General features: G+C 37.6%; 1 protein-coding gene across 1 annotated transcript; it reads left to right on the top strand.

Moving 5' to 3' along the window:
• Positions 1-6,889: 6,889 nt before the first annotated feature.
• On the top strand, positions 6,890-18,938 carry LOC146001914 (uncharacterized). Its single transcript, XM_083139630.1, has 7 exons — positions 6,890-6,989; positions 9,291-9,336; positions 10,325-10,368; positions 10,764-10,794; positions 12,321-12,364; positions 15,764-15,797; positions 18,652-18,938. The coding sequence occupies exons 1-7, from the start codon at positions 6,951-6,953 to the stop codon at positions 18,804-18,806; spliced, it is 393 nt and encodes a 130-aa protein (XP_082995756.1). The 5' UTR covers positions 6,890-6,950; the 3' UTR covers positions 18,807-18,938.
• Positions 18,939-19,667: the final 729 nt, after the last annotated feature.

The following is a 19,667-nucleotide window of genomic DNA, read 5'->3' on the forward strand; positions in this document are numbered from 1 at the left end:
AGAATGAATGCTATTAGAACAATCAACTGTTATGTCTTGCAATTATGAACTACTGTTATTGTATTCTTTTTTAAAAGAAATGGCATTAAAATATTAGTGATGGAATGCTTATTTCGTTGCAAAAATTAACCTTAAATAAAAATTCGTAGCGATGAACATACTGAGGTTGCAACTCATGGGTTGGCTGCTCCATTATCAGACACGATCAATATTCTTAGTGTTGATTAATAACATCAGTTTTAAAAATATAATTCTTAGTGTTTGTACGAGGGTTGTTTCAATATTTTAGTAAATTTTGAGGAGATGATGCCGTATATTAGGTGAATAGATTCACGAATCTTGCTTCGAATTTATTCCCCATCCACCCTATTCACAGGACTTGGCCCGTGCGATTTCTTTCTGCAGGTGCAGCATTTTATCGATGTTCATGTTGTTCTATTAGAAATACTACTGTATTGTGTATTTCCTGTGCTGAAATAATTTTACTAATTAAACTACATAGTAACGCATTGTAAATAACCTGACACAACAGAAAAATAAATAATGTAACTTGTCGCAGGAGGTGAATTTTGCACTTGAAATAGAATCCAGAAAATTTTGAATATAAAATACTCTAAGCATATAGGAGGAGAATTTGTTGCAGGAGGCACCAAATTCTATTTTCACTGTCTACGGCTCTGTGAAACAATAATTGAATCAGCCACAGAACAAACCAGTTTTCGTTAAGACAACTACACAGCACAAATATTTGGTGTGATCCAGTGGCGTACGCAGTGTTTGGGGAGGGGGAGGATGGTTTGATGGTGCTGCAGTCTTTCCAGAAATCTCAGGGGGAAGTGCACCCTGGCCCCTCCCTGCGGGCGCCCTTGATGGAGTGATTGATTTTTTTGGGGCAGAGAGTCGAGGCATTTTGTTCCGGAATTCATATATTTAGCTTTGTGTTCAGTATTTCATAAATGAAACGTACCTGCTCTGGTTTTACCTGAGTGTGCCCCCTCTACCCCTTGCCAACATTCCTGGCGACGCCCATGCTCGGATTAAAGAATTTGTCAAAATTAAAGTCCACTTTATGCTGAGATAGGCTGCTCGGAACAGGACCTACAGTTTAAAATGTGTTCCAAACTACAGTGAAATAAATGTGCCTCCACCGGGGATCGAACCCAGAATTCCTTGATTACAAGGCAACAGCGCCACCGCACCACGAATGCTCTGATCAGGCGCCATATTGGATGTTGAAGGTGAAGGCAAAGGTGAACAAGCCTGTACCGGTTACATGCATTGCATGATGAGGCTCAGACAAGTTTTTTTGATCTTTGGAGAAAGGTCAGTCAAAGAAACGGAAATTTTGTCGACGGTGAGAATAGGAGTTTCCTACAATCGACCGGAAGCATGGCTTCCTCTTGTCACATGTCACAACTAGCTCCGCCCCTATTGTCGCTCTATAAGAATTGGCCTTGCTGGAAGTTCACGCAATCTATAGGCTGCATTTGCGGGTTTTCAGCTTCCCGGAAATCTAAGAACAAAACAAAGGCATCAGGAAGTGTTTTGCAAACATCTCTCAACCTTATCGATACAGATACATAATATACTACTGCCCAATCTTTACGTAATCATAAAAGTTGCCACGGTGACCGAGAGTTTCGGGTTGGTGTCCTGGTTCGGTACGCAGGATTTCATCACCAAAGTTTTATTATACTTTAATTAATTAATGATATTCATAATTAATTAATAATACTTATAATTAATTAATTAGTTTAATTTAATACTACTAATGCAGCTGCTGTTACTACTAATATCACTACTATTATTAAGTAGTCGAGATCTACATAAATATATTTATGAAAGCAATAGAACAAAATTACATTTTTTTGTTTCTTTGTTACGAAATAATTGTCTAGTCAACAGTTATTTATTTATGATAATGAATAAAAAGAATGAAATATATTAAATTAAATTAAATAATCAAAATATGAAACTCTTCCAAGGAGCCGCGGTAGTCTAGTCTAACTACCTCGCCGGAGATCCCCGGAATTGTCCCCGCACCCAGCCTCATATCAATGCGTACCTGAGAGCAACCCTGGGGGGATAAACGCTGCCGGATCATGGTGCTGATCACATCACCCGCAAAATGACCGAGATTGAGTATGTGTGGGGCCCCACCACACCACTATTACACGTGCTTTAATGACACGGTGCTATATGCACGGGGAAATTTACATTACCTTTACCTATGGGAACTCACCCAGGATGATGATGAGGCGCGAGAATACATGTTGCTAAATTCAACTCCACTGAGTGTATGTTTTTGTTCAAAACTAAGTTTATAGACATTCCAACACATTTATCTCTTCTAGGTGATTCACAAAGCACTTCTTCAACATTATTTAATGATGTGGATGTAGACTCAGCATCACTTAAGAGTTCACAAGGGAATGCGAAATCAGCATCGCTAAGAACGTTTGCAATGAGATCGGCACACTGCGACGAAGCAAAAAAATTGCAAAATTGAACTTTGCGGCCGCTTAGATTGTTTAGACATATCGACGGATCCCAAACTACACTGTAAAGATTTATGAGAAACGCGCTGATACCGCTCTCAAAATCTACTATACACGGGCACGATAATTCACACCTGGTTGTCTCGTTGTTCTTACCAACAAAACATTTCACAATAGTTAAGCTTATTGCAGTTTGAATTCAGAAATTCAAATGTACCGCGCAAACAATGGGAAGACGGTGATTGTGTATTCTTGTAGGTCTAGAATTTGTCTACATTAGCAGCTTACAACGAACCAATAACGTTATTTAGTTCATTGTTCACAGAAAAAAATGCATGTTCTTTGAACATTGTTGCAGTTGATGTACAAAACAACTTTTTTCTTATAAATCATAGTTGCCCTCATATTTAATTTTCAAGAATTCGTGTTTAGTTTCAAGGCATTCACTATTAAAGATGCGTGTGTTTGAAATGTTGTGCTTTTCTCATGCTGCATGGGAATAATAATTCAAATTATTATTATTAGTATTGTTAATATTGTTGTTATTATTACTACTACTACTACTATAGCTCGTTTCCGTTCTTACGGCGGGCGCTCTAGAAGCTGGCAGGGGAAGTGGGGAGCGGGTAAGCGACCAATCCAGCGCGATAAGAAACGTAGCGGCCAGTAGAACGAGTTTCACGTAGTGCTTTTTTCGGCCGCGTCGTGTCTCTCGGCGCCACTGCTGTTGTCTGGTTGGCCTGTTGCGTAATCCCGGCTCCCTTGGCAGAACTAGGACCGGCCGCCGTAAGAACTGAAAAGAGCTATAGCCTATTATTACTACTACTATTATTATTATTATCACTGTCACAGATCTTTGACTATGATAAATTAGCCATTTTTAATTTTTTCTACAGCATTTTCCATAATATTTCAAAAGCCCAAGGTGGGGTTAAACCCGGTAACCCTCCCGCCCTTGTGTACGCCACTGAGGGGGCCAGAAACGAATTTGGGGCTTAACTTTGAGGGGGGAGGCAGAATCGAAACGTTATTCAACCCATGGTTGATTGATTTATTGATTATAGGTGTTTTAAGTTCACTTTATGCACAGTAAGGCTAATCGAGACTGGATCTACAATTTAAAGTGGGATCCGAACCACTATGTGCCTCTACCGGGTATCGAACCCGGGACTCCTTGATTATAAGGCGACAACTCTACCACTGCGAAATCAGGGAGGTACTATTCTTCCCATGAAAATAGCATCCAGGATTATTTACTAAATAACTGTTACATTGGTGAAATTACAAAAAAGATTACTCTTCATTGTTTTGCTCCTCCGGTCTCAGAAGGTTAACAAAATTAACCTTCACTTCTAAATGTTAATTAACCTAAAAATTGAGGGCAAAAGCCGCCTTGCCCCTGCCAAGTTACGCCTATGGTCATGAGTGTCCTTTTGTGATTGTCACTTCAACATTCATACTCATGATCACAGAAATACAAATACACGAATACGGGTCTCCCTGGATACATAGAACAATTCTACGCAAAAACTACATGATGTTGCATGATACTCCTAAACCCGAAGGTCTTTTGCCACAGCAACGTAGATTTCCATCTTTCCCTATTATAGACCACTGTTGATCACTCTTAATAGTTTTTTCAGAATCATCTTAATAATGTTATCCCATCATTCCCACAGGACTTTAGCATTAGGTTTGTGAGAAATGATACTGTATAATTTGCTATCCTATGTCACGCGTGCAACTATGGCTTATTTGTGAAGTAGAGCAATAAATGACAAAAAAAAGACTGCGGGAATCACTTAATACGTCATACACATCATTTCACGATTTCTATAAGAAACCTACACCCTGTCTCAGTTATATCTGGAGCAATGTCGCACATAGCGTCAGAGTAGTGGGGGAAAATGAGTGGGCAGTACAGGTTGCTCAAAGGCTGGTAACTGCAGTCGCTTCCCCCTCCACACAATCCCGTTCCCTCTCGCGCGTTCATTGGTGGAGCCGTCTCGCGTCACTACTTGTTTTCGTTCTCCTGCTCCAAACATAGTTGGGACAAGGTATAATTAGGGTTTATTTTTGCGCATATAAACACTTCCTTGCAAGATTTGACGTCTTTTGGTGTTATTGCGTTTGCGAGAAATGTACAGCCCTACGCAGTTAGGGCGGGGCGTGCGGGGAGGGAGCAGTTGCCCCTCACTTTTTGCCACTTTTGCTGCCGCACTATGTACCTTATGTACCAATTGGAAGTAAACTGTTCTTTCTCCCCCACTTTTTGCATCTTGCCCCCCTAATTTTGGAACCCAATCTAGTAAGCTCGACATAGAAAGACTAACTTGCATGATGTACTTTTATTGCTGCCTTTAACAATTATAAACAAAAATGCATCATACTGTAACCTTGATACTTGGTAAAGCCCAAGAATCACACTTTAGTGCATCAATGAATGCATCTCTAGTGCATCAAATAAATTTGATGCATTTAGTTTTCAGTGTGGTGTGCAAAAAGAACTTACGCAAGGAACAGTGAGATGCAATGTTTCTGTGAGAAGAAAACGGTACAATAATGTAAAAACACCGGGGGTGAGGGAAGTGATCGTAAGTGAGATGAAGATTAAAATGTGTGTGAGTAGCATAGACGTGGGCACAGAGGGAGGGGCATTAAGATAATGCAATGTCACGGAAACAGTTCAGGGCTTGGTGCACTGGGTTCGATAACCGCAGAACAGATGTGCAAGATAAGCAACAATTCGGTCCGCAAAGCACGTCCTCCACAGTTGACAATCTGTGCTGTATTGAAAGTCTGATTCAGGACGATCGACTTAGCAATATTGAACAAAATCGTTCACGGGCAAATGGACTTCTCTCAATAGGCGTTCGTGTTGCTGCACGACAACGCCCAACCACACTCATCCAACAGCACGCGTGATTTCTTACTCCGCTTCCTGTAGGCAGTACCGGACAAACCTCCCTACATCCCCGACCTGGCACCCAGTGATTTCCATATCTTCGGACCATTGAAGAACCACCTGGGTGGTAGGCGATTCACAAGCGATACGGAAGCTCAGCAAGCCGTGGTGACGTGGCTTGAGGGACTTGACGCAGATTTCTTCTATGCTGACATTGATGCCTTGGTGTACTATTGGAACAAATGTTCGGACATATTTGCATAAAAGCGAATCGTTGAATCCATTTATTAATCTGTGGTGCATATATTTTTCGCAATGTAGCATAGAGTTCCTCCAAGGTGCAATCTTGTGGATCCTTTGGACTTAATCTGTGTTCCAGCTCTTGTTATGGTAAACTACCGATTACAGAAATAAGAATAAACACTCGTTTCCATTCTTGTATATCGTTAGCCTCAATGAAAGCCTTGAATCTTTTAATATACGAATTTATATCCTGGCTTGGGTTATAAGCCTCAAATGCAGGTATAAAACTTATGTGTTTTTCCATACTGGCTCACTTGGACTTAATTACTATAATTCTACTTACAGTAGTATTTATTTATCTTCTTAATCCTCGTCGCCATTTTGTTATGACCTAATAATATTTATGACATAAACAGAAATAAACATCTCAAGATTGGAACTTCATAATTAAATATATTAAAACTTGTAACAAGGTGGATTACATTATTAAAACTTAAATCATTCATAAGACACATAAAAATATGCATAATCGTTGCTATGCACAGACTATGCACAAGGGTCATAACTGCTAATTCAACATATATAATAATATATTTTATAATATATATCCATATGTTGAAAAGTAATGTGTATTAGTGGAATGAAGTTTGTCCATGAGAACGCTTGTTACCTTACTTTTTGAATCACCCTCGTATTATTGATTCATTAACTTTAGTTGGTTCCAAGTCACTTTTTCTACTAGATAAATTTCTATTTATTCCGTTAGATGTAGAAAATGAACGATTTATGGGGGGAGATCAAGTAACGTGTTCAGTAAAGTTAAAAACAGAGTGGCTTTCAGGAGTATGATAGTAGCAGACACGCTGTTGAAAAGAAATACTTCATAGGGATTATGACATGATCTGGGGAAAATGTGAAATAGCGCTTGGGGTATCAATAAAGCTAGCCCTGAAAATTGGACTATCCATAATAATAAAACTGGTATATTGTAACGTGGCTAATCCTAGCAACTATAGGAATTTTCCTCTTACACGTGTACACATGTGGGTTTCTGATAAGATCTGTCAATATGGCCTTGGAGTAGTAGTTTCGTGCAGTTTCCTGAATGAAAAATCCCGGATATTTTAGTTTGTTTTTGAAATCCAAGGAAATTACATGATGTTCAATCTGGTTTCAGGGTTATCTTTTGTCTCCCTCGTGCACTACAATAAAAATAAACTTCCTTCTATATTTTTATTGCGAGACGAACTCGTATAAAGTAAGCAGTGCGCCAGATCGTTTAAACTGTCCCGTAGGAGAACACCATGGCTTGGTTGAACACATGTGTAGCGCTGCTTCTCTTGGTAAGTGTTCAGGGCATCTTGCACGGTGGTGTTTCCTGTGGAACGAATTGGTAGAACCGTACACAAACGTTAATTTAAGACCAAAAACTACTGTAAATTAGCGATACTTGAATTTTCGTATTTCAAAGTATGAGCACCAGAATTTACTACAGAGGCAAAGTAGGAATTTGGGAGGAATGACGGAAAACAATTAAAATCATTTTTAAAAATGTAAAAATTGCAAAAAAAGAAAATATTGCTTTCCCGATTTGGTGGCGCCATTGAATTCGTTTATGTAAAACATGTAATTGGCTATTTTGAAATGGACAGCACTAATCAGTATATTATTAATGTTAATTATTATTATCCAATGTATAGATCGTACGAAAATAGCATAGAAAGAATTCAGAAAAAGTTCCTAAGGTATCTGTTTTACAAAAAATATGATACGTCCCCACGACAAAATAACATGAATTATAATAATCTGCTTGACATATTTGGTTTTAAGAGTCTTAGTAATATAAGGAAAATAGTAGAACAGTTGTACTTATATAAAGCAATTAATGGTGTTTTAGACAACAGCTCCTTTCTCGGTTAAATACAATTCAATATAAGAAAAAATAATCTGCGTAATAGAAATATTCAAACTTAAAAATTTCAAAAACTCAGAAATATAGAAACTCACCAATAAATAGAATGTGTCACAGTTACAATATCCTTGTTGCAAACAATCAATGTGTAGATTTTTCACTTCCATTTGACAGATATAAAAGAATAATAGATTCAGTGCTATAGAAAACGAAACTCTGATAGAATATAGAATGTTTAATATAAATGTTACCATTTACAGTATGCAATACTTGTGAATTACGTATAAACCTCTTGCCTGAATGTATGTAGATAAGTGTGTATATATAACTCATGTGTTACGTATGTTGTATGTTATACGTATTGTACGTAAATGAATGAATATGTGTTTGTATATTTCCATGCAATTTCTATTGTATTAATCAAACACAGTGCACGCCTTCTGTAATTGGAGGTTCAATCCTCTGTAGAAGTGCAAAGCATAAATAAATAAATTAAGAAAATTGACAAAAATAATTTGAGTATTTGTACAATATTAGAGCAAGTACACACAAAACATTACGTTCTAAACTTTTCAAACAAGCGAACGTACTCATTTCTCTTCCTTTATGCAATACTACATTCTGGAATTTTCAAAGACATTAAGAGCATTGAGAAACCCCACCTCTAATATGAGAGCTGACAATACGTTGCCGAAAGTCACGTCAAAAGTGTGTTAGTCTTAATAATAAAGCCACAGATGTATGTAGAATTTACTGTAGTTGAAGATCTTACAAGCACTAGTCTAACCCTTCAAAGCTATTTCTCAATGGACAGGGACAGTGCATATGTTTGCACTAAAATGGAAACAAAATACACTATCAGATTTGAACCAGAAACGAATAACTTTTTATTTGTGTAAAATTATTTTGATACGTTTTTATAGTGTTAGTTACTGGAATATTAAGTGTTGAATACTTGTATCTATCACAGTAGTGTTATATTTGTTTGTTTGATAGTAAACGTTTTGAGGGTTAAGTGATAAAGCAGCCACAGGCCGAACTTCGCCCATGAATAAAGAATTTATAATTCTAATTTCGCCTCTACAATCAATTTGACACTTTAGAGACCTGTGAACTGCCAGAAATTGTAACCGAATATATGTCAGGCCAATTACAAGTACATTATTTATTAAATCATTTCTTCTAATAAACAGATCAAAATGATTATGATATCGAGCACGAGTTATATGACGAGTCTACAGATTCTGCTATACAGATTCGAATATCGAACACAATGTGATAAAATATATATTAAGTATTAGAATAATACTATGTAATCCATGCTCAAAAGTCAGTTTCTTTAAGATATAATAACAAATAAATTGTTAGCATGTAAGATTATGATTAATTTCTGTGTAATACATCGCAGTTATTCACTAAACGCAGCCTCAACTTATTAATTGATATTGACAACAGCAAGCCCCTCTAGTGGATGAGAGAGGAATTAACAATCTTCAAGTATGCCTTGTTCAGCACGGTTGACCTGGAAAAAAACATTCATTGTCGGCCACAATATTATTGATATGACCCTTTGTTTTCTTTAATAGCGAGTCTTTCGTACGTTTCGCCACATTTTCCTGAATGTATTCCAGAGAAGCTGTGCCAACGGAGGGAGGATGGTTATGGCCCCCACTAACCCCTGCTTAGGCCACTGGCTTTGCTAATTTCATGTTCTTTTGTTTTCTCTTTGCAGGCAACCATTCTTCATGCCAGTCCATTAAAATCACTTGCAAAGTCAGGTATGCTCAATTACTTGTTTTTCTAGTTCCTTCAAAGTTTTTACACTAAAAAGTTATTAAAAATTATTACGAGCGTTGTTCAAATATCGACGAGAAATTAGTTCCCAGAGACGCACGAAACAATGGATGGAAAGATGCGTGCTGTGTCATGTTATGACATGTTTTTCCTTGTCAAGGATTGGACTTTGAGGAAACTCAGCCTCACTCTCGGTGGATTAGAACATCATTAACACGTGACATTGTTGCTAGAATGGACCATTCCATTCAACAGTACTCTCAATGAAACCAGCAATTCTATCTAAGCAACGGGAGCAACAGCATTATTTTGTTTCATTCATGACAACACGCGTCCTCACACCGGAACATTAACGTTGGAAACGTGAAGAAAATTGAAGCGAGACGTTCTGCTTCATTCTCCATATAACCCAGACTTGGCTCCATCTAACCTTGCGTAGTCAGAATCAAATGTAGTGAGACATTTACAGCTCTCTACGGTTGGATGGGTGGGGTGGACAAACCAGAAACTGTCTTCGCAATTGGTATTGAAAAGTTTTCAGAACGTTGACGAAAGTGCACTGCACTCGGTCATGTACTGAAAGCTAGCATTTGAAAGCCCCTCGTATTTAGATCTATTAAATTGAGTTTTATTGTTGAAATTTATGTTTAAAAATGTATAGTTCATTTAGGACAAACTTAAAGAACCAGGCACGTGGACACCACATGTCCACGTGGGTTTCTACAAGAATTGGCAACATGGAAGGCGTTTGTGGTGTCCATTCACCTCTTCTTATCTTGTTAATGTTGTAAGGAATATATGGTCCGAGTTTCCTTAAGTTTATCCAGAGCTTTAAGGACAGTCACGGACACTAGTGTATTGTAACTTTCAATGAGCTCACTACAACCCAGAAGTGTCCGTGACTGTACATCTCTTTCAATGATTGCTTTTTGACATTTTTATAATCATTTTGTTATATTCCATTTATTACAGGATCAGCTGATAATGTCTTCAGTCTTCTAGGTGCCCTTCCTGTAGTGAGTATTTATAATCAAATAATTGATTTTGTATATATTTTAGCACATGAAACTTGTGTGGTAATAATCACTATAAGCTCTATTGTGATGAAGATTTTTGAGTTAGCAGCAAGGACAAGAGCAGGCAAATTGTCCATTTAAATATCCTTCATTCTATGGGTCTTTAGTAAGTGTAATTGTCCTGTAGCAGAGATTACTCTCTGATTTTTCGTGCTTTCTGCTTCAGTCCATGAAAACAGAATGAATGAATATTGTAATATGCCTACCTAATATATTATTTTGATGTCGGATGAACTAAAAATTGAAAGATTTATAATTAATTTTCAGTATCAGATATGTTTAAACTTATATAACTTACATTTATATACATAATATGTCGTTCTTTATGTACACAGGCTCATGAAGAACCGGCCGCCCTATCATCTGGTAAGAAAAAATCAAACAACTTTTCACTCTCTCCCTCTCTATTTTAACATTAAAATGATATTGTTTCCTATTAAAGTTAATATTGGAGTATGCTAAATAGATGTCTTTATTTGATAGTGGAAAGTAACACTATAATCTTAGTTTGAATGTTCTTTTATTCTTTAATGTTATTTCTATTTCGATGTCACGGTGGTTCAGTAGGCAACCTGGGGTCCTGGGGTCCTGGGTTCGAATCCTTTAAGAGATCCATATTTGTGCTGTTGAGATTTACAATGAAAGGTTAGAGAATTGAAAAAAAAACGGTAAATTTCTCGTAAGGGACAGACGGCTGAAATTTGCTAGTTCATTTAATTTGAATATTCGTACTTACGTATTCTGCATTGAGAAACATCGCTGAAGGTGGCATTTAGCTTATTTCACGGAAATAAGCTCTATTTGCGACATATCGAGTAAGTTTTCTTCGTTTCTTTTTGCCTTCGGTAACACACAAAATGGCGGTCACAGTTTCACTACCGTACTCGGCATGCAGTGTTTCCACCCCACTGCACCCAAAAATACCTACGTAGCCCCACAATCCATTGACGCATAGCCCCACAAACCATTTCCGGTAAGGTTAGGTTAGGTAGGGTCACGTATAGGTTACAATAGTTAAAAATTGGTTTCGAAAAAAATATGCGTAGCCCCACACACCATTCTCGCATAGCCCCACGAACCATTGACACATAGCTCCACGAACCATTGACACATAGCCCCACGAACCATTGACACATAGCCCCACAAACCATTGGCGGAAACGTACCTTCTTCAGTTACAAAAACACATGTTTGAAAACACTGACCGGGATTACGTCATCACACACAGGCTACATCCACCTGGAAATAAATGGATGCAAGAGCTTTCGTGCATCGGTCACACATTTATATCGAAAAATACATGATTTACCGGCAAAATTCAATGAACGATGCGAGAAAACACTTTCCCGAACTTCCAGAAGTATAAAGAAACTGCATTCGGTATGTAATTTCTCCTGTAAATTTGATGAAATCCGTCTGTCCCTTACAAGAAATTTACCAAAAAAAAACAGACATTAAAATGAATTGAAAAACATGGAAGGAAGAAATCGGCAGAAAAAAAGGTTTTTTTTTGTTATTAAATCGAGAAAATGAAAAATAATGGGTTTGATTCCGAGGTGGGTGATTTCAAGTGAGAAACTTTCCCAACAATGCTCCTGCATAGAGTAGCTCTAGTGTTCACCTAGCCTCTAATAAATGGGTACCCGGGAGGCAACCCTGGTGAATAATGATGATCACATCACATTCATATTCCGGTATGTTGCAATGTGCAGGGGATAACTTTTAAAAATATTATATTTTTACTAATTACCTTCAAAGTTTGGGGCTATACCCGTTGTATCATTATTTTTATATTGCAATGTTGTTTGTTGTTTCTCGTTAATACTTATAGCTAGATTTTTTTTTTTTTTTACATGTTACTGTTATTATTTATTGTTTTCTTGTCAATTTTAGGGTCAGCTGATACATTTTTCGGTCTTCTTGATGACTCTCCTGTGGTTCGTATAATAACAATTTAGTTATATATAATGTTTTATATACATACGATAGTTGTGACAGTTTTTATATTTTCCTCGACATAAGCTCGCAATTGCTATTCATCCACTCTTTCTACTGCCTCTGTGGTAGAATGGTTAGTGTCAAAGGCTAGGAAGCTAAATTTTCCAGTTCGAACCCTGGTAATGCATGGACATGATTGTATTGCCACATCCGCGGGTTCGAACCAGGGACCTCACAACCACTAATGCAAAGATATTGAATGATCACTAGGAATCTAACGCAGATCTACTGGTACCGGTACAGGGGTCGTCTTGGAAGAGTGAGGGTGGCTCTAGCCCACCCTTCTGTAAATGTATTACATTTTTTAGCACTTTATACAACTCTACAATGCAATACAGTCTGGAACTGTGTTTAGGGCAGTCAAACAATTGAAAATCCAATTTCCAACCTTCGATGACTCTCACACTACAATGGTGTTACAGTAAATGCATAAATAAGACTGGATTATCGATCAAGAAAAACCAGGACTAGAAATTCAAAAAAGATCTTTCTACAGACTTCACACACAATATAATGACCTCCCCAAGTATTGATATACAGTAAAACCTCGTTAATGCGGACTAATGGGGGATAAGTTGACCGGTTTAACGAAAGTCCGGATTAACTGAAATAACCAAAAAGAACAGTAGAAGTGCATTAAAACACGTTTATTATGGTGTATTTAAAGGGCATAGGCCTTAATACACTATACAGTACAATATAGGGGCTGTGTTTTTTTACGAACTTGTTGCTGAATGTTGTTCGATTCAAAAATTTGTGTGTTGGCTTAAAGCAAGGGAAGTACGTTCTTAGAGTGCGGCAGGCGGAAGGCAAATTGTAAGGCTATTTGAACTGGCGTCTTGTTATGGAAAAGTGTCGCGTTTGTACAGCCACGTATTATAGTGACCAGAGTTTTACGAGAATATGCCGCGGGTATTCCTGTGTAAATGCGGCTTCTTTTCTTGAAAGTCTACGGGAAACAGAATTGCATCAGTGGTTGACTGCCTTTTCTTTGGGAAGTTCTCCCATGGACGTTGGATGTACGTATACTTGGCCGTTACGGAGCAATATGACGGATGCGATTGTTGACTTCTAGCCACATTTAAAACTTTTAATTCTGATTTTTTTTCCTTTTGCCTGTCCGGATTAAGCGAAGTCCGGCATATCGGGGTCCGGATTAACGAGATTTTACTGTATTTTCCTCGGAGTATGCCTTTCGGTCTTCTGTCAGAGGAAATGCTTGTAAATAATATCAAATATGCAATCTTTTACTTATTCTTTGTTTATATTTGTTCATTTTGTGTTACTTTAAATTTTTGTTTTTTATTTTTTTCGCTCTTTTCATTGTTCACAATTTCAGTGTAAAATGGCCGTCTGTTATGTATCTAGAATATTCTCAATAAATAAATATCTAAACAGTAACATGCGCGTCCGGAAGGGGGGGCAAGAGGGGCCGTGCCCCCCCTGGAAAATGAAAGTCAACCAAAAAATATGTATTTCACACATATAATTTCATTTTAGCCACAATAATATGTGTTAAGTATTGCATGAACACCATAAATTCAAATTTAAGCAATGTTTTTTAGGGAACAACCCTATTTTTGAGGAAAATTTGCCTTCGTTTGCCCCCCCTGGAAAAAATACCTTCCTTGCCCCTCCCTGGAAAAAATCCTGTGGACGTCCGTGAACAGTAATACTCATGTGTGTATCAAAACTTAATTAACATTATATTAATTAATTCATTAATGGTAGATGATAACAAATACAGGGTAGTCCATACGAGTGGAAAAACTTGTTTAGAACATGTGGAAGGGGAATAGAATATGTTACCGAAACGCAGTCACGTGCGAGTCGATCTAATTTCCTTAAACTGGAAATGTGGTCATGTGACATATCAAAATGGGCTACACTCCCACCAAAAACACTTTGCTATTTATAATGTTCAATAACTTCCACCATTATGCTGTTCGAACCATAAGAGTTGCCACTCATGCAGGGGTGCCCGTCTCGCCCAAGGCCAATGGCGCATTCCCCCCCCCCCAAATCATGCCATGCGTCCCTCCCCAATCATATCAGCCGCACCCTCAAACCATATCGTAACCCCTACAAGGTATTTAATTACTACAGCGTGTCTACCGAAAGGAACTTTTTCTCTTCTTTTGTTACAAATTATGCACCTGCTTTAGCAAGAAAATTTTTACATCCATTTCTTTGCATGCTTTCAAGAATATTAAATTTAGTGGTCAATTCTTGCTTAGGATCCCGAGATATTTAGCCTTTTTCAGCTTCTCTTTTGGCACGTTTTGGGTCGAAAACGTGTGTATACCATATCGCTAAATACAGTCTCCAAAATTTAATGTTCGAAATCTCTCTTCACTACAGAAATCCCTTGACAATCTAAGAGTTAACACTTTATCAAGAGCTTCATATCTCTCCCTTTAAATTTAGTACTCAATCCTACCAGCAAAATTTCCATGCCAATTTACTGTTGATATTGAAGAGTGAATATTGCCTCCTCCCAAAAATTAATTCTGTCTCCACACCAGAATTTGGGCAACAGTCTAAGCATGGACGTCCGCAGGATTTTTTCCAGGGAGGGGCAAGGAAGGTATTTTTTTTCCAGGGGGGGGCAAACGAAGACAATTTTTTCCCAAAAATAGTATTGTTCTCTAAAAAACATTGCTTAAATTTGAATTTATGGTGTTCATGCTATAATTAACACATATTATTGTGGCTAAAATGAAATTTTATGTGTGAAATACATATTTTTTGGTTGACTTTCATTTTCCAGGGGGGGGCCACGGCCCCCCCTTGCCCCCCCTTCCGGACGCCCATGAGTCTAAGATAATAGAAATACGCAAGAATTGGATACCTCCCTCAATTTAATGCTGAATCCCCCTCTAAGTAAAATACCGGCCAGAATCTAAGAACTACAGTTGAATACTGCCCCCCCCCCAACGTTTAATTCAGAATACCCCCAGAACCCAATTAAGGCCCAATATGTAAGAGTTAGATATTTCTCCTCCCCCCTTTCGATAATGCCCTTAAATACTTTCTTCTCTTCATCAAATGGGTTAAATATGCTGCATTTAAGGTGTATTTTTTTCATATATTTTGGGAAAAAATATAAATGTTGAATCTTACACTACTTGAATGGAAAAAATTCCTCCCAAAAAATCTGGATGGTGCAAACTGCGCCATAATCCCCCCTGTGGCACCCCTGCACTCATGTAGAACAACCTATATTTCCCCATTCTAAACGGGAGTCTCCACAAATATGGATACCCTGTATAATGATTATTGATTACTAACAGCATTGGTCTGCATTTGAATATTTTATCTGTTCCTTTCCATTCTAGGCTGGCCATGATGATCAATTAGATTCCCTGACAGGTAAAGTGATTTACGCAATCTGCAATAGTTTTGAAAATCATCATATCGCCAACTTATCGCATATATATATATATATATATATATACTACTTTACAATGATTCGGTAGGCCTCCAATTAATCGTGGCGATGGGGATTGGGAAATTATTACATTGGTAACAAATCAACGCAAAGGAACTGTAAACCGAATACATGATATAGTGTATATTTGAAGTATATGTGTGCGTACAATTTTGCATGCGGTGATAATGTCTAAAGTTCATGCCAGTTTGAGCAAAAACACTAAAAACGTGAAGAAAAATAAGAATATTGAACAACAATATTACAGAAGGCTATAGAGTCCAGCCGATAATATGTAACAAGAATATAAGTTTACCATATTACTTAATCTCCATCCATTGCAAGAATAAAGTTAACGTAAACAAATTCACGTGACTTAGAAAAATAGTTCCTTTCCCATGCGTTAGTTCTGGTTTTACTATGCTCATGAATACATTGGTCGTGGCTGTACACCTCGTAATATAAGTTACCGCGACTTCAAAATAGCACTTATGTTCGCTTGTATGGTTTTATCATATGCACTATATTTCTACGCGCAATTATACTGCCAATTCGAACAGCCAATAAGGTTTCTCAGAAGTCACATGTATTACACTGGTCAACACACATTTTCTGGCATAAGGTTTTCCAATGGTTTTGAGGTAACTTTGGGGTGCTGATTCCAAATCTGATCTCAGATTTGCTCTATCACATCTCATTTGTATGCTATTGGCAAATCCCATTTTCATTGATTTTACCCGGAATTGACCGGTGGGCACTATCACATCAGGTTTTTGAGATATCAAATATTGCATTTTCAATAAAAACAGCACATTTATGATCATTTACGAAGAGCTAAACAGACATACAAATGAGAATAAGATAAAATACAATATACAATAATAACGAAACAAACATTTAATGAGTCGTAGCACAGTTGTGACTGCATATAAATGCTCTTCGCTCAAATGACCCAAGCCCTTAGCCTCTGCCGCAGTCATTGTTGTAACAAAGTCTGGATCCCTGATGAGTGTTCTTATCTGAGGGCCATCAAATATTCCTGCCTTTTTCTTCTCGGCACTAACACTTGAAAAGGTTGAACAAATATAGCTGAAGCAGTCTCCAGTGTGATCAAGATCTTTGACGAATTGCTTCATTAATCCAAGTTTTATGTGCAGTGGGGGAAATATAATTTTATTCCTATCAACCAAAGGCTCATTCTTCATGTTCTTGTCACCAGGCGTCAAACTGATTCTTGGTGGCCAGGTCCTTTTAACCCAGTGTTCTAATGTAGCCCTACTGTCCCAGTAGCAGAGGAAACAAGGGCATTTGGTGTGACCTCCTTGCTGCCCCAGCAGAAAATTAACCATTTTCAAATCAACACAAATTACCCATCCATGAACATGATATTCCAATCTATCCAGAATTGTTTTGATATGTGCATACTCTTCTTTCTTTCGTACAGAGAGTCCTATTGGGATTGAACCATATATATTTATGTTGTGCAGTAACACACATTTCAAACTCCTTTTACTACTGTCAATAAAAGTCTCCATTCACTTGAATCATTGTAGGCAGTCCCATATTGTAAAGAAGCCCTTCAACATCATTACATTAAAAAAGTTGACCGTCTGAATGGAAGTACTTTCGCAGTGCTGCTTCTCTGTTTCGATAAAAGGAGACACTAGTGCCAGGTCTGAGTAGTCCTTTCTCTTTCAGCCTGGAAGCCAACACTTCAGCAGACTGTTTTGGCAAATACAAATCTCTTACCAGATCATTTAATTCAGGCTGACTAAACAGAGAAATTTTATCAGAATCTGCAACAGTTGGCGTATATTCGGTCAGATCATCATCCTCATCGTCTGTAGAAGCAGGTGAAGTGAGGGTTTCAACATCAATCTCTGGTAGCTCAGTAAATACAGGCACAGATATTTCCTCACAGTGTTCAATTGGTCGTCTGGCAGATGGGATGTCTGGGTATTGTAAGTGGTGTTTGTTCGTCTTATTGAAACCTTTCACATTGACAAGGCAGAAGTAACAGTCATCCAAATGGTTTGTAGGTTCTCTCCAAACCATTGGCACACCAAACTTCAGCTTAGCATTTAGACCATGATCGCAAAGTTTCAACACAGGTTTTGCACACTTTGTGGGGAGCCCAATTTTTGTCTTGGTCTCCCAGTCGTACCTTAAAGTAGGTAAGATACACCTTCTTGACAAAGGTATTGATGTTGCGCCTTTGATCCCTCAAAGTGAAGGTGCCACAGATGTAGCAGAAGATATCTGCGTCATTACGGCAAGTCCTTCTTCCGAATGTTGTAGCCATTGTTAGATCACGACATGCAGATGAAAAATATGACATAAATGTTGATGTCTACATAAAATCATATTATAAACACACTATCCTACAAATACAATGCCATCTTTTATCACTAAAGCACTCACTGACTCGCAACAACTTGTAATCATAAGTGACCACCGGTCAATTCCGGGTAAAAATCAATGAAAATGGGATTTGCCAATAGCATACAAATGAGATGTGATAGAGCAAATATGAGATCAGATTTAGAATCAGCACACTGAAATTAGTCTAAAACAGTTGGAAAAGTCCATGCCAGAAAAAATATTTTTTGTTTTGTTGACCAGTGTTATTTGTTTATATTTACTTCGTTCTTACAGTGGACAACAATAGGTAGATACTCCAGTATATAGACTCTAATACAGTATTTAGAATGGGGAATTTTTGAAAGAAAAAATCTCTTTTCGTTTGCTTCATTCGAACTTTTTCATAAGCACTTCTTCCCGCCTTTTTTCTTGCAGGAGACACGGAACACTTCTTGACAAAACGCAGTCCAAAGAAAAATGGCAACAATGGTAACAATGGAAATAATAACAACAATGGAAGAAATGGTAGCAATGGAAATAATGGCAACAATGGAAGAAATGGTAGCAATGGAAGTAATGGTGGGAAATGATTCAAAACTATGAAAAGATGTCCAACAATAGTACATGTAAAGCTAGAAATAAATTAAAGCTATTGTTGGCACTCTTCAAATCATCCTTTGTTTGTAAAACTTCCTGGATAATAAACTAGACTCAGAAAATTATTTATTGATTTATTTATTGTAAATATAATATTATACAGTGGCATGTTTATTAACGAAAAATTATGCTTAAAATAGCTACGTCGCCTGGCGTAACATCAACTTAAGTAAACAACGTACCTTCCGGACGTGGCTTCAAAATATTGAGAATAATCCCGTTTATCAAGTTAACCACATAGGGTTATACCGGGTAGCGAGAGTTAAAGTTACCCAACTCAGAGCCCTCTGTAGCCTGTTTGAGGCATCGTAGAACTCTGAAATTTGGTGAATGCAATATGCAGACCATGGGGAAGAGGATGGCGATAAAAAATAGTTCACTTTTCCGCCACCAGGTTGAACACACAACGCGAAGTAAAATAAACTAAATCAATCAAATCAATTAACTCATGCGTCGTCTTGGGCTCCTTTCGAAGTCCTTTCGCATTATAATAACTAGGGCTCGGATTTTTAGGTGCTAAAAATCAGAAAAATATTTATTTTTTATGTGCTCAAAATATGGAAAATATTTACATTTTATGTACTTAAACATGGAAAATATGCATTTTTATGTGCGAAAAATGTTGAAAATTTCTGCTTAAATTAGCATGTTTTGCTGAAAAATGGTGAATTACAATACACCACAACTGTCATCTTCAAATTGTCCATTACAAAGGACTGACGATTGTCTCGAAAGAGTGCCTTATACTGCGAAAATGTTCATTCTACATCACATGAAATCAACCTCGCATACTT

This window comes from Lepisma saccharinum, chromosome 18, assembly GCF_977018435.1.
Source record: "Lepisma saccharinum chromosome 18, izLepSacc3.1, whole genome shotgun sequence".
NCBI classification, from domain to species: domain Eukaryota; kingdom Metazoa; phylum Arthropoda; class Insecta; order Zygentoma; family Lepismatidae; genus Lepisma; species Lepisma saccharinum.

Excerpts from the sequence above, each read along its gene's own strand:
- LOC146001914 (XM_083139630.1), top strand. The coding sequence starts at position 6,951 with ATGGCTTGGTTGAACACATGTGTAGCGCTGCTTCTCTTG. Across the intron at positions 10,795-12,320 it reads ACCGGCCGCCCTATCATCTG|GGTCAGCTGATACATTTTTC; the intron begins GTAAGAAAAAAT and ends TGTCAATTTTAG. Across the intron at positions 12,365-15,763 it reads TTCTTGATGACTCTCCTGTG|GCTGGCCATGATGATCAATT; the intron begins GTTCGTATAATA and ends TTTCCATTCTAG.